Source organism: Triturus cristatus, chromosome 1_2 (assembly GCF_964204655.1).
Source record: "Triturus cristatus chromosome 1_2, aTriCri1.1, whole genome shotgun sequence".
Taxonomy (NCBI): Eukaryota; Metazoa; Chordata; class Amphibia; order Caudata; family Salamandridae; genus Triturus; species Triturus cristatus.
Genome location: NC_140580.1, coordinates 383,657,581 through 383,670,503, shown reverse-complemented (window position 1 = coordinate 383,670,503; position 12,923 = coordinate 383,657,581). Strand labels below are relative to the sequence as shown.

Here is a 12,923-nt window from a genome sequence, read left to right as displayed (position 1 = left end):
GACTTCAGCCCTGCCAAGTACCACCCATCAGGAGTTTCGACTAATGCATTTCAGTACGGTGGTCTGCATCACCGCACTGAAATCATTCAAGTCACCCATATTAGCGCCTGTGCCTATCAAGCGCTTAACAGCATTATTGGGGGCTGGTTGAGCTGCTTAATGCTACAATGTAGCACTGGTTTTAATCACCACGCAGTGCCGTGGCATATATTTCACTGATGTGACAACAAGTAGTGCCTACCTATGGCTAATACGGTGACATTGAGGTTGCAGTGTGAGTTCTGTCAGACTCACATTTATAGGGCGAGTAGGTCGTTACGTAGCCTATGCTGCCTCCAGTGGAGCAAGCGGGCGGCAGTTGAATTAGGACTAGTGGCTTCTGCCTGATGAGCTCGCTGCGCTGTGGTAATGAATACCACGGTGCGACAGAGCCATCCCAACTCGGCCCACCGGGGCTGGCAACAACAGTAACACCTGGGCTCACTCTGCAGCGGCAGATGTGGTTCCGGGGCCGCGAAGCTCCACACCCTTCATCCACCGCCAACCCCACTGGCATTCCTTCAACCTGCCACAGAAGCCTCAGGAGTGCCAAATTTGCCGAGGTGCAGCGCTGCCCCAGAGGCCGTACCAGTGTCCGGCCTGTCATAGCCTATCGAATCATCACCGGCAGTGCCCGTACGAGAATTCACATGGCGCCACCTTGCCTGTTGTTCATGTTGCTTTTCAGCAACTAGCACCACTCTACATACATTAAAACTCATGAGCCTCCTACTTGAGCCAGGTGTGTTGGCATGGTTGATGCAGGTGCTGGCTGTGGTGTCAGAACCAAGGGACTGACACCACGAGTGAACCAAAGCCCCATAGTCACTGGCTGCAGTGTAAGAACATGTTACTGAGAAGTCTGTCTCCGGTTAGTGCCCTTCCACTTCTGGTTCTTTGTAGCAGTTTTAAGATCTTAGAGCTTCTCCATGTTCAAATGGGTGTAATTTCAAATATTTATATGTTTCCCTCGTCTTCATTGCTTGAGTTTGCTTGCAAGAAAGTGGCACTTATAGCAGTTGAAATGTCACTCATAATTACACTGCAAATATGAAAATGCCACTCATAGCAATCTGAAACCTTGACAGCGATGAGACTTTACTTTAGGACTTAGTTTTTTAAATGAAAGTTAAAATCCTCCAACAGGGCACGGTGGCAGGCTGTATCCAGAGAAGTCCCCTTGAAGTCAGACGCCATTGGATGAGGTCCATCTAAAGCTATTGGTTTTGGGCAGGAAAAGTTCCAATTTCGCATCTAGGTAAGTTCTCTCGTCTCATGGACACTTTGTGCTTTTGACCGGACAAGATTTCTATGTTCGGACTTAGGGGCTGATTTATATCTTGGGGCTACATTCCCTCTAAGATGCGCAAGTGTGCGTGCGCAGCCTACCTTTTCCCCTGTGCCGAAGATCAATCAGGGGGTGTGCATGCCGCTCCTGGCACTCAAACTTCACTGCAGGTTAAAAATAAAACCAGGTAAGATGCTGGAATATCTCCTTTGGAGAGCGTGGCGAGCCATGCTCCAGTCCTGGGGCACCCTATCTCATTTTTTTTGTAAACACATTTTATTCAATAATATCCAAGCACGTAGGAGCAATACAATGGGATTCTAGAGCTTACATCGTATTTTGACAACAATTATCGATAGCCACATCTGATGGTCGCACACCACCAGTTTCAGAGCCTCACCCTGTATGGTCGTTTCATAAAATGTTGACCGTGTTTGTTGGTCAAATCAGAGTTCTCAGGTGAGCCATGCTCTACATCCCTGCGGTGAGTGACTGACATCTCAACAGTCCGTTCCACTACGAACTCGCAAAAATCACAACAAACAATAAAATAACAGAACCCTCTCCACCCCCCTCCCCCCACTCAACTATGGAGCACCCTATCTCATTCAGAGAGACAGAGAAAATTAGGCTAACTGCTTCTAAACAGTAAATAGTGTTGCCACACGGGCTCTTGGCAGGAGCCACTTCGTATCATTCTTGCTCTGTCTCTAGGTCTCTATTACTCAACCATTCAGGCTAGAGTGATTTATGAAATGATAGGATGAATGGGTCAGCATCTATTGTTTCACAGGTAATCAGTACTGCCTTTTCAGGTGAGATATTTTCTCCCCAGTTGGTCTCCAGACGTCTGCACTGATGGACATGCTGCCACTTCTTCTGGAAGTAAGCAAACCATCAGAGGAAACAAAAAAAAGCAAGTGGCCCAGCTTTGCAAAAGAAAAGGAAAGTTTTTGCAAGTTCATTTGTGTGCTAATAAAAGAATGACAGAATGACAGAAGCCTCAGAAGAATGACAGAAGCCTCGATTGTTGACAGATATCTCTTTGCATGCACCTTGTATTCAGTGACAGCAAAGAAACATAGGTACATTTTCAGCGCAATGTAACATATTTATTCAGTTCACGTAATCCACCATATGCCTGCAGATGACTGTGGATGCTCAATAATTTGTGTAAATTACTACCAAATGGAATGGCACACATTCTGTGAGCTCCAAAGATTTAAATTTTGGGAAGACATACAAGCCTTTAATCATATGCTTTGCTGGTAACATGTAAATGTTTGTAGCAGCATATATTTTGCACTGATGTATGTACCCGAAATGGAAGGTTTGACCTGCAGGTTGCAAAAAGGCTTCAGAAAAAACTTATGGGACACACTGAGCTATGTTTGTAGCAGTGGTGTCTCGCACAGGTAATGTTGTGGGGCGGTGAGACGGGGGCGGGTCTGGGTGGAGGGTAGTGGAGTGTGACATACGACGGAAAAGTGGAGAGTAAGAAAATAAATAAATAAAAACACTTACTTTGCGCTCGCAGCATCGCCGAGTCAGCGATGCTGCGAGCGCAAAGTAAGTGCGTTTATTCATTTATTTTCATACTCTCCACTTTCCTGTCGTATATCACACTCCCCTACCCCCACCTAGACCCGCCCCTGCTCAGCCTCACCACCCCACAGTGTTACCTGTGCGAGCTGCCACTGGTTTTTGCTTTCAAACACATGCCCTTTAGGTTTCTTTCAGTGTTCTGCCGCAAACAACTTAACTCTCTAAGATATATTTTAGTCTAACTTGTGACCATATTTTTTGAAACAGCTCTCTGTTGCAAGCACGTAAACCATCTAAGCGTGCTTTCCAGTATGATACCATCATCTAGCCTGCCTTAAAAAATACACTCAGAGTTGATATGATTTTTTCTTGAGGTGCCTTAACATGCTAAGGATACACATGGCCAGTAGCCATAGCTGGTAAGTTGAGCTTATAGATAATGTCCCACAGTAGTGTGGTAAACTGATGGCAACCCAGAGCAACTGGTATTAAAAAACAGTGTGTATGTGTATGTCTATGTGTGTTTTTGTCTGTGTTTCTTTGTGTTTGTTTGTGTCTGTGTGTCTGTGTGTGAAAAGTGCTACAAAAGGGAATGTAACTCTATGTGGGAGAGTGGTAACTAACCCTGGGTGTAGTTCGCATAGTAGCACTATGCGTAGCTACGCGAACTGCGTAGTGCGCTGTTCGCGATGATTGCACAGTGCCGGATGCTTTTCCGCACTGTGCAATCATTGAAAACGGCATCTTGCACAGTGCGAGCTGTCGTTTTCTGCCGCTCGAGTAGATTTTTACTCGAGTGGCAGCTTTCTCAACACGGACTGGTAGTTTCTGATCGTGAACGAGGAAAAAGTCTCGCCGGGATGTCATTTTGCTCGCTCGCGGTCGCCAACTTGACGTTGAGGACCGCGAGCGAGCAAAAAATGCCACCTACGCTACGCTGCGCATTTTTGCACTGTGCTACGTGCAATTCGCGTAGCGCGAAGTAGCACAAACCACGCAAACTACGCGAGCGTAGCATAGTTGTCCGCCCAGGGTTAGTGGTAACAGTGGATTATGCTGTAGGCAAGTTGACAACCATGTGAACAAATCATTCTAGTGTTAATAGAACATATATAAACAGATGGGCTTAAAGGTGTGGCAGAAATAATTTGTTTAGAAGGCAAAGCAGAATCTGATTCCCGGTAAATCTACGGAAAAAACTTAGCAAATGTGTGTTTTCTTGAATAATTACATTTTAAACAAGATCAGAAAAAGCCAGAGGACTTTTTCTCTTGTTTCTCTTGTCCAGCTACCTTTACATAGCTATGTAGAGGTAGCTGGACAGCATGAATGCTTGTGTCTCAGCACTCTCTGTGCTACCGTAGGTAAAGGTGATATGAAATATGGGTGAGAATTTAAAAAGTAACTGCATAGTGGTCTTGCAAGGCTAACCGTACCCAAGACATAAGTAGCTCTTCTACTTATATCAAACGTATGACTGTTCCTTCACAAAGAAGGGGGCAGGCTCCAGCGGCCGTGAGGAGTGTGTGGAGCAGTGGATCTGGTGTACATAGGGCCTTTGAAATCAGTTAAAAACACTTACAGAGCACAGTATATGGAAAACATTTCTAAGTGCTTTTCGTCTCCCCACAGACACCCGTTCTTAGAAATGGCTGTGAAAATGTGTCTCTATCCTCATTAATTTACTGTTTGTCTTCCCATTGTAGTTTGGTTTATGATTAGGGTCAAGAAACCACTGGCATAGATTGTACTCTAATTTGGCACAAATTAATATGGACAGCAGAAATGAGGGTTGGCATACCGCTATCACCCACTGACAGTAGCAGAGATTAAAACGAAACTGAAATGCCTTTGTTCAGCCAGTACATAGGGTGGGCGGTGAGCCAAAACTCTACATTTCTCTTGCACATAGGAGTGTACAAAATGGTTGCCATCAAGCAAAATCTAGATTTAGGTCAACAGTCTAAGTACATGTATGAACAGAGGGCGAGAAATCCCACAAAATAAGTCAAAGATATTCTGGTGCCATATTACTTCTTTGTGAGCAGGCTTTTAAATAAGTTCTTGAAATCATTACAGTTGAGATCTCATGATGTGTAGGGTTTGTTTGGGTGTTCTTGAAAGGATCTGGCTTGCATACAATGTTCTTGAAGTGAGGAGTGTCGAGCAGGAGTTTGTGCTTCTGAGTAATCTAGAATTTCAGGTCAATCTCAGTTTTTATGTGAGGTATTTAGGAGAGTTAAGGCGGAGAGAGTTGGTCATAAGTAATGAAGTTCTAAGTATGCATTGGGCCTCATTAAGCAGCAATTCAGAGACAAGAGCAATATGGTCAGACATTTTGTTTTGTTTTAGGTAGTGCACTGTTGCATGGAGTGTTGCATTCAGTCGGGCGAGTCTGTTTAAAGGGAGCCCAGTCAAAACTGTGTACCCGTAGCCCGTAAAGGATATGACTTATACCCCTACATCTGGTTTAGATTTAAATCTCGTCAGGGGAGCACCAATTCCAATTAAATGCTGTTGGGCATCCTGCCATAAGTAGAGAACTTCATAGGGATGGTAAGGGTTATTTTAGCAAAGATGCATGGCCAGATCATTTTTGTCAAAACAGTAATGCCAACTGGCCTTCATGTCATGATGTCCAGTCAGCATTTTCCTTTGTTTTGCAAAAACAAGACTTCATAGTAGTTTCGGGTTGGTTGGTCTCTAAAACCAATAAACAAAGACCCCTTCCTTACTTGCTCACACAAAGGGTATAAAAGCAAGTGTCCTAGTTTCACATTTTGTTTTAAAAGCAATTATATGTAGCTGTCTCAGAATGGAAAATACATTCTAATGCCATCACATTTTAAATTTCTACTTTGCCTGTATCACATTGGTGCCTTAGTTACATTTCTCCATAGTAGATATAAATGTCAGTATTAGCCACAATGCCTATCCAGCTAATTTTTTCTTCCACAGGTTTCTAAAGAAGTATCGACTTATTTGCTATCTTATTGCTGTGGGACTCGATGGACTGTCGTGCCTCTTTCTTCCAATTCTACGAAGCTTTGCACTGCTTGTCCCTTTCTCAGTGACTTTTGGCTACTTTGATGGGGCCTATGTGGCACTAATTCCTGTTGTGGCTGCTGATGTTGTAGGAACCACTTACTTGTCATCAGCTCTTGGTGTGATCTTCTTTCTTCATGCCATACCTTATTTGGTGAGCCCGCCTATAGCAGGTTAGTTTGCTTCATATTTTAACATGTCTGCACATTATTTATTTGTATTCTTCAAAACGTGATTAATTGCTTCCAACAAAGCAAGTTTTATAAACTGTCAGAATGGTGTTCTATCAAAATACGAGGATTGTTTTATATCAACTGACTATATAGAATTTTCAAGCATTATATCAGCAAGGTAAGTAGATGTGAAGTTAAGAATAGTACCTCTATATTTCCCTTCTTATAATTATTGTATCATCATGTTTGTAGATTGATATTATTAACCTCAATAATCTGAAAATGTATCTAATACATCCTGGTGCATGCTCTTCTAAATAGTCTGCAGAGGCTCGTCCTCTCTTTAGTGGTGCAGTGGATGCTGTGGGGGTATGTAGGCCTTCCTTTCAGCATCTATAAGAGTCAGTTGGTTACTGTCCATAAGATTAGATGTTAATCTGGCCCCTTCATATACCTCCGTAACGAAATTTGTTTCCAGAGATTTTCATTTTCTATTGCGTTTTTGTATCATTAGAGAAGTAATTTAGCTTACGGAGACATTGCTAATGCATGTGAATTTTTTGGGATGACATTTTTAAAAATGGCCGATGTGTTGCTGTGATGATGTCATATTTCAGGAACCATGAGACCTATATGCTTCATTTTGGTGTCAAAACATAGGTTTTGCAGGTCAAGTAGTCTTTTAGAGAGAAAAAATAACTCCTCAGAGCAACCCTGTTGCCATTTTGTTGTGTGCTAGGAACAAAGGCAAGATTGTCTGATGGATTTTGTTAGACCTGTCAGCCTTAGGTTGGTCTTTCCCCAAGTTTTTTGCCTTCCTCCTCCATTTTTGCTGATCTTGTTTTTGCTGGCCCTTGGACACTGTGCACTTTACCAGTGCTAATATGCATGTGTGCACTCTTTAAAAAATAGTAACATTGGCCTATCCCCAATTAGTATATTTAATTTACTTATAAGGTCATAGTAAAATGATACCCATGTACCCAGGGCCTGTAAATGAAATGCTGCAGGTGGGCCTGTACCACTTATTGTGCCACCCACTTAAGTAGCCCTTTAAACATGTCTCAGGCCTGTCATTGCAGCCAGTGTATGTGGATGGGCCATCACTAGCAGGAAGGGAGGGCAGAGCCTGGGCACATCCCTACTTAACCTTTAATAGGCTATGTCCTGCCTTCACACAAAGGACTGCATACCCCCTGTCATTAGTCTGAAGCCAGGGCAAGGAAAGCAGGATGCCTGGGGACTTCAAAGAGAAATCTATAGAAGCTTATCCCCCACTTCAAAGGCAGAACTGGGTATACACAATGGACCTCAGATACCAATTCTTCAGTAAACTTCTGGTCCTGTGGATACTCTGCCAGGAAGAAGGACTTCTGGCTGCTGAAAGGACTGCCACTCTGCTGCTCTGAAGGAATTGCTGCCCCTCTGTGCTGATCTGCTGCCTCTGCCTGAGTAAGAAGGACTGGACTTGTATCTGTTGAACGCTGGATCCTAAAGTGACTCCAAGGGCTAGTTGGCTGACTTCCTGACTAGAGCCTCAGGGACAGAAGGCTCCAACAACCTTGAACCAGATGCCTGGACTCTGCCATCTTCGAGTCCTACCCTGCCAAGTGGTATCCCACAAGTCCTGGACCCTTGAAAGTGGGCCTGAAAGTGCTCCGTCAGTTCATCTATGGACATAACAGAATCAATGCATCTCCTCTGCTGTGCCTCACAAACCTGAGAAGAACTGATGCATTGCCTCTGCTGCCAGGGTTTTCCTCATCGACCTTGCAGCCCCCTTCGGAACCACTGCCCGTGTGAAGCTTTACCGACGTAGGTCCTTGTATGACAAATCTCTCAATTTCAATTTCAAAAAGAAATGTATTCGGTTTCAGGAGAAAACCATAAAAGTTTATAAAATCAATATCAACATTACTGTTTGCGATTCCAATGGTCAATTTACATAGCAGCACAAGGGGTACAATTACCATACAATTCAAATTAATTAAAAGGAAAAAGAAAAAGCAATGCAATCATTAAAATCAATCTTTGATATAAATGCGTTCTATATTACAAAGCGCTTAGTGCCATGACAATATACAGCTCCCTCCATAAAAATACACCAGACCTTGTATTTTATATAAAAAAAATTAAAAAATTTACACAATTCAGATTCAATTAACAATAACTAATAACGTTGCCTAATAGCCATTGCGACTTTAACGTAGTTGGAAACCATAGTGCACATATCATAAGTAGCCAAAGAGTGTAAGTGGTTAAAACCTTCAATATAGGAACATGGCCTGATTTCTTTTAAAATCGGAACTAAAAATGTTCCTCTTGGCTCTTTATAAAGGGGGGCAAAATAGCATAAAGTGCAAAGTGCTTTGAGCTGTGAAATTATCACAGGGGCAGGACTCCAGTTTAGCTACCCACCACAATTGTTTTGGGAAAGCCACTAAAAAATTCAGGGCAAGTAGACAAAAGCTTGTTAGATAAAATCATGTCTGTACATTTATGGAGAATGTTACGTAAAATTGCTGTTGAAAATGGGCTAAGGGAGGGACGCCTATTGCCTCGGGCTGAGAGCGGCGTTTGTTCGCCCCTGTAGAGTGTGCCCCTTTTATGATATTTTTCGCATTTTCATGGATACCAGCTGGGAAATCTGTTGTAAAGATGAATGATAAGTAGGCCAAATGATGTAGAACAAGATCACAGCTTTATTCATAAGATCACTTCTTGGCTACAGGTTACTAGATGTTAGACAGATCGTTTAAAGTGCCCCACAAGGTGCAGCCTCCTCGCTGCTCAGCCATTCCACACCAACTGATTCTCTCTTCCAGTACAAACACACTCAACAATCTATATGACCTCATCATAGGCTGAGCAGCAAGGCAGAGAACTACTGTAGGGAGAGTGCATTGAGTAATTAATACATTACAACACATCTCCCCCTTATAGTGATCGAAAACATTCAAAATGTGTGAAGGTGATAAAACACACAACTCAGCAAAGGAGGATGCATTAACAACAAAATAACTATACATCACCCCCCTGCTATAATGATCATAAACGATCAAATGCATGAAGATTGTAAAACACACAAATGACAGTAAGGAGGATGCATAAAACAACAAAATTACAATACACATCTCCCCCTTATAATGATCATAAAGAACAAAGAATGCAAGTTAAAGAAATACATTCTTAAAAACCTAAAAACAGTGGATACTATCACCATAACTCACACCCTAAACTGCAGGTACAATACCGTCACACCACACAGAGTACTCAAACACTTTCAACATTCTGATGACATCACATAGACTGAGCAGCAAGGCAAAGGGCAGCATCAGAGAGGATGCATTAATCACTTACTAGATTATAACACAATCCAAATAGTCTCCCAGACTTAACTTATAGAGGCCATCCCTTACAAAACTGAGCCAAGGGATAGTTAGTGCTCCATCAAGATTAGTACAATCTTTGATGACCTCTCTGGAAAACACTAACTCCTCAGTCAGTCACATTTTGGCCCATAATAGTAGGGGGACAATATCTATACCATCCTCTACAAAGTCAAGCCCCAATTCATGATGACAAAGGATTATGCGGGCACTATTTGGGGCCATCAGTAACCTCTCTATAAATGTATTTTCCATAATCTGTAACTGGCGGCTGTTATGGTATCCCCACACACCTGCTCCATATGTTGCAACAGGCACACATTTAGCTTTATAAAGTGTGACCAGCTCAGTCACTGGTTTATGGTCCAGCTTTCAAGCAAAGCGAATAATTCCTTCACCAACTCTACCCATTTGCTTCACCCTTGCAGTAACAAGCGATTCAAAAGCCATCTTGTTGTTGAAGATATTCCCTAGATAATTAAAATTATACAGTTTATCAATCCTCTTATCTGCAACAGAAAATTTCCTAGTTTTGGTCATTTTAGGGCCACACACCATATTACATGATTTAATAAAATTAACTTTTAAATCAAGTGCCAGCATAAAATCTGTGAACGCATTAAGTAATTTTTGAAGGCCGTTAGCTGTCAGGGCCATTAATAAGGCGTCGCTCGAAGATGAAAGTAGCAGGACCCCTGTACCCCCAATTCGTGGACAGTCAATTTCTTTATCTATTAAAAAGGTCTCTAGCCCATTAGTATAAATTAAAAAAAGAAAAGGGGCTAAAATACATCCCTGCCGGACACCTTCTGTGGAGGCTGTAGGCCTGATTTTTTCCCCCTGTGGACCATATCTTATAATAACAGAGGTGGATGCATGGAGCCTACGTAAAAGAGAGATCAAAGCCTCCTCGGCTCCCATTTTCCCCATAAGTGCCCACATCTCACAATTTACAGTGTCAAAAGCGCTGGACAATCCATGAAGACCAGGTGGATAGAACCCTTCCTGGCCCTCAAGTAGTTGCCAATAATCAGTGACAAGTTGAGGCATTGTTCCATGGTGCCCATCTCTCTTCTAAAACCGTACTGTGTTCTTGCCATAAGCTCTGTATCGGTTGCCCATTATTCGAGTCAGGCAAGGACTATCCTCCCCAACAGCTTTGCTGTGGCATCAAAAAGGGAGATTGGCCTATAGCAGGCTGGGTCACTTCTATGACCTTTTTTGAACACAGGGACCATGATCGCCTCCCTCCAAGTTGCTGGGATAGGGTTAATGACCACTGCTTTTAAAACATTGGTTAATAATGGAGCCCATAGATAAGGATTACTTTTCAAAAGATCTAATGGCACTCCATCCGAACCTGGAGCTTTCATGTTAATTCCTTTTGCTATGGCTTCCTCCACCTCAGCTACTGAAATTGATGCACTTAAGAGAGAAGCGAATGTTCAATCTAGGAGCAAATCCCCGCTGATTACCTCAGGCTGGCAGCACTTAGGATTAAATATAGCCATAAAGTGAGTTTCTCAGACATCCCCCAGGATCAGTGAATCTGTCTTCCTTGCCTCTTCGGTAAATAAATGACGATTTATGATATCCCAAAAGCTTTTAGAATCCTCAAGGGAACTGGCTCCCACCAAATCATCCCACGCTATACACCTCAATTCCTCTTTCCTCTGCTCAACTATACTTTTCTAAGTCTTCCTAGCATTTTTAGTTTGAGCCCTATAATGAGGGTTAACATGGAGAGCGAATTTTAAAGTATTTTGGGCTTGTGAGCATTCCGCCTTAAACCACCTTTTCTCTGGGAGATCCCTGACCTTAATCGACTTGGTCAGATTTTTAGCAAATCCGTTTGAATTCACGAATAATCTCAGCTGGGGGCAAGTCATGATCTAAATACTGCATGATCGAATCCTAATTATTTATGACAGTTTTTGCCTCAAATTCAAAGGAGTTTACTTTGTTCCAATTAAGTCTTACCCCTTTATTGGGATTACCACGAATCGGGCAGTTGTCTACTTTCCCCATCTGAGCTGTTGTGCTGAGGGACGTTATGAGGGGGTTGTGATTGCTAGCATTATTAGGCTCCACCTCAAAGTCTCTAATAAGAGGCAAGAACTTCCATGAAATAAATATAAAATCAATAAAACTACCTCCTCCAACATAAGTAGGGCACTGTGTTACAGAATTACTAGATAAATCATTAACGAGGCCCAAAACATTCTCCATAAAAATAGCGTTTTGGGCTTCACCCTGAGGGGTGTGAATAAAATGCAGAAGGGGCTGCCCTTCAATATTAAGCAGCCCACAAGCTTCATTAGAGCTTTTGGGGCAGGAAGAACAATTGAAACCACCCACCCAAAGGATGCATAACTGTTGTCATTTCTCAGAGGTATTATTAATTTCCGCTTGCAGACCCTCAGTAGCCTGGCAGTTATTTGAATTAAAAATATTACAATACCAGTTTACTACTAGTAGCTTGACCTGTAACATATTGGAGATCAGGATTAATTGAAACCAAGAAGATGTACCCACAACAGTAATTTTTATGGCCTCATATTTAACTGAAATTAGCAGTACCAAGTCTCCTTTCGCCCTTCCTGCTAACAAGGGTGTAGCGTGGATCGTGTAAGAACAATAACCATTCAGCAGGATATCTTCCTTATACCACTTCTCTTGAAGGCAAATAATATCAAAACCTCTGACATAATTTAGCCATACGTCATCAGTAAATTTGGGACAAATTCCTGCTATGTTCCATGAGATAATTTTAAGTAGAGATTTGACATGACCCTTAATTGCCAGTTCCCCAGTTTAATTATTTATAGCTTATTCCTCTGTGATGATTGGCAGGACCGGCTCCTCCATACCCATGGTATCATTTGTGATTAAGTTAAGGTGCAGTGGATAATTTTGGGGTTTTTCTCGGGTCTCCCTAATAATACTTACTGTGGGAGTGGAGAATTCTAATAATTTCACTGAACCCGTATTACTGGGTTCATCTATAAGGAATCTTCTTCCTTGAGCATTGTGGTACAGGCCCGTTCCCATCATAGCAACTGGTTGCCTAGAGCAGCCAGTTAGTCAGTCTATTTCAGACAGCCCAGAGAGGACATCAAAGCGGTTTAGATGACTAAATAGAGGAAGCTGTGTAAGGGGATGGGTACTAGAACCCAGCCATGCGGATGGGTTTCTTGCAATGGATTCATGGTGTGGAGGATAGAAGAAACACAACGGGAGAACCTCTATCAGATCACCAGGTAAATCTCTAAAGTGCGTCAGGGCAAAACGGGCACACCATGCATTACTAAAATTGAGTACAACACAATCCCCTTCCCCAAGTTTGGACGTATAACCCAGCCAGCTCACTCAACTGGCCATAATTCTATTTTCAGACCAATTTATCTTCAGCAAAATTGTCTTAGAGCACCAATGAGCTGATTT

At 42.5% G+C, this 12,923-nt stretch overlaps 1 protein-coding gene across 12 annotated transcripts in view; it reads left to right on the top strand.

The window, feature by feature from the left end:
* The window catches only part of SLC16A12 (solute carrier family 16 member 12), an 818,036-nt gene that overhangs the window by 759,754 nt on the left and 45,359 nt on the right, over nt 1–12,923 (top strand). For all 12 annotated transcript variants that reach the window (XM_085605262.1, XM_085605243.1, XM_085605235.1 and 9 more), the window contains one exon: nt 5,831–6,090. In XM_085605262.1, coding sequence (XP_085461388.1) covers nt 5,831–6,090 — 260 coding nt within the window. The remainder of the gene's footprint in view (nt 1–5,830; nt 6,091–12,923) is intronic.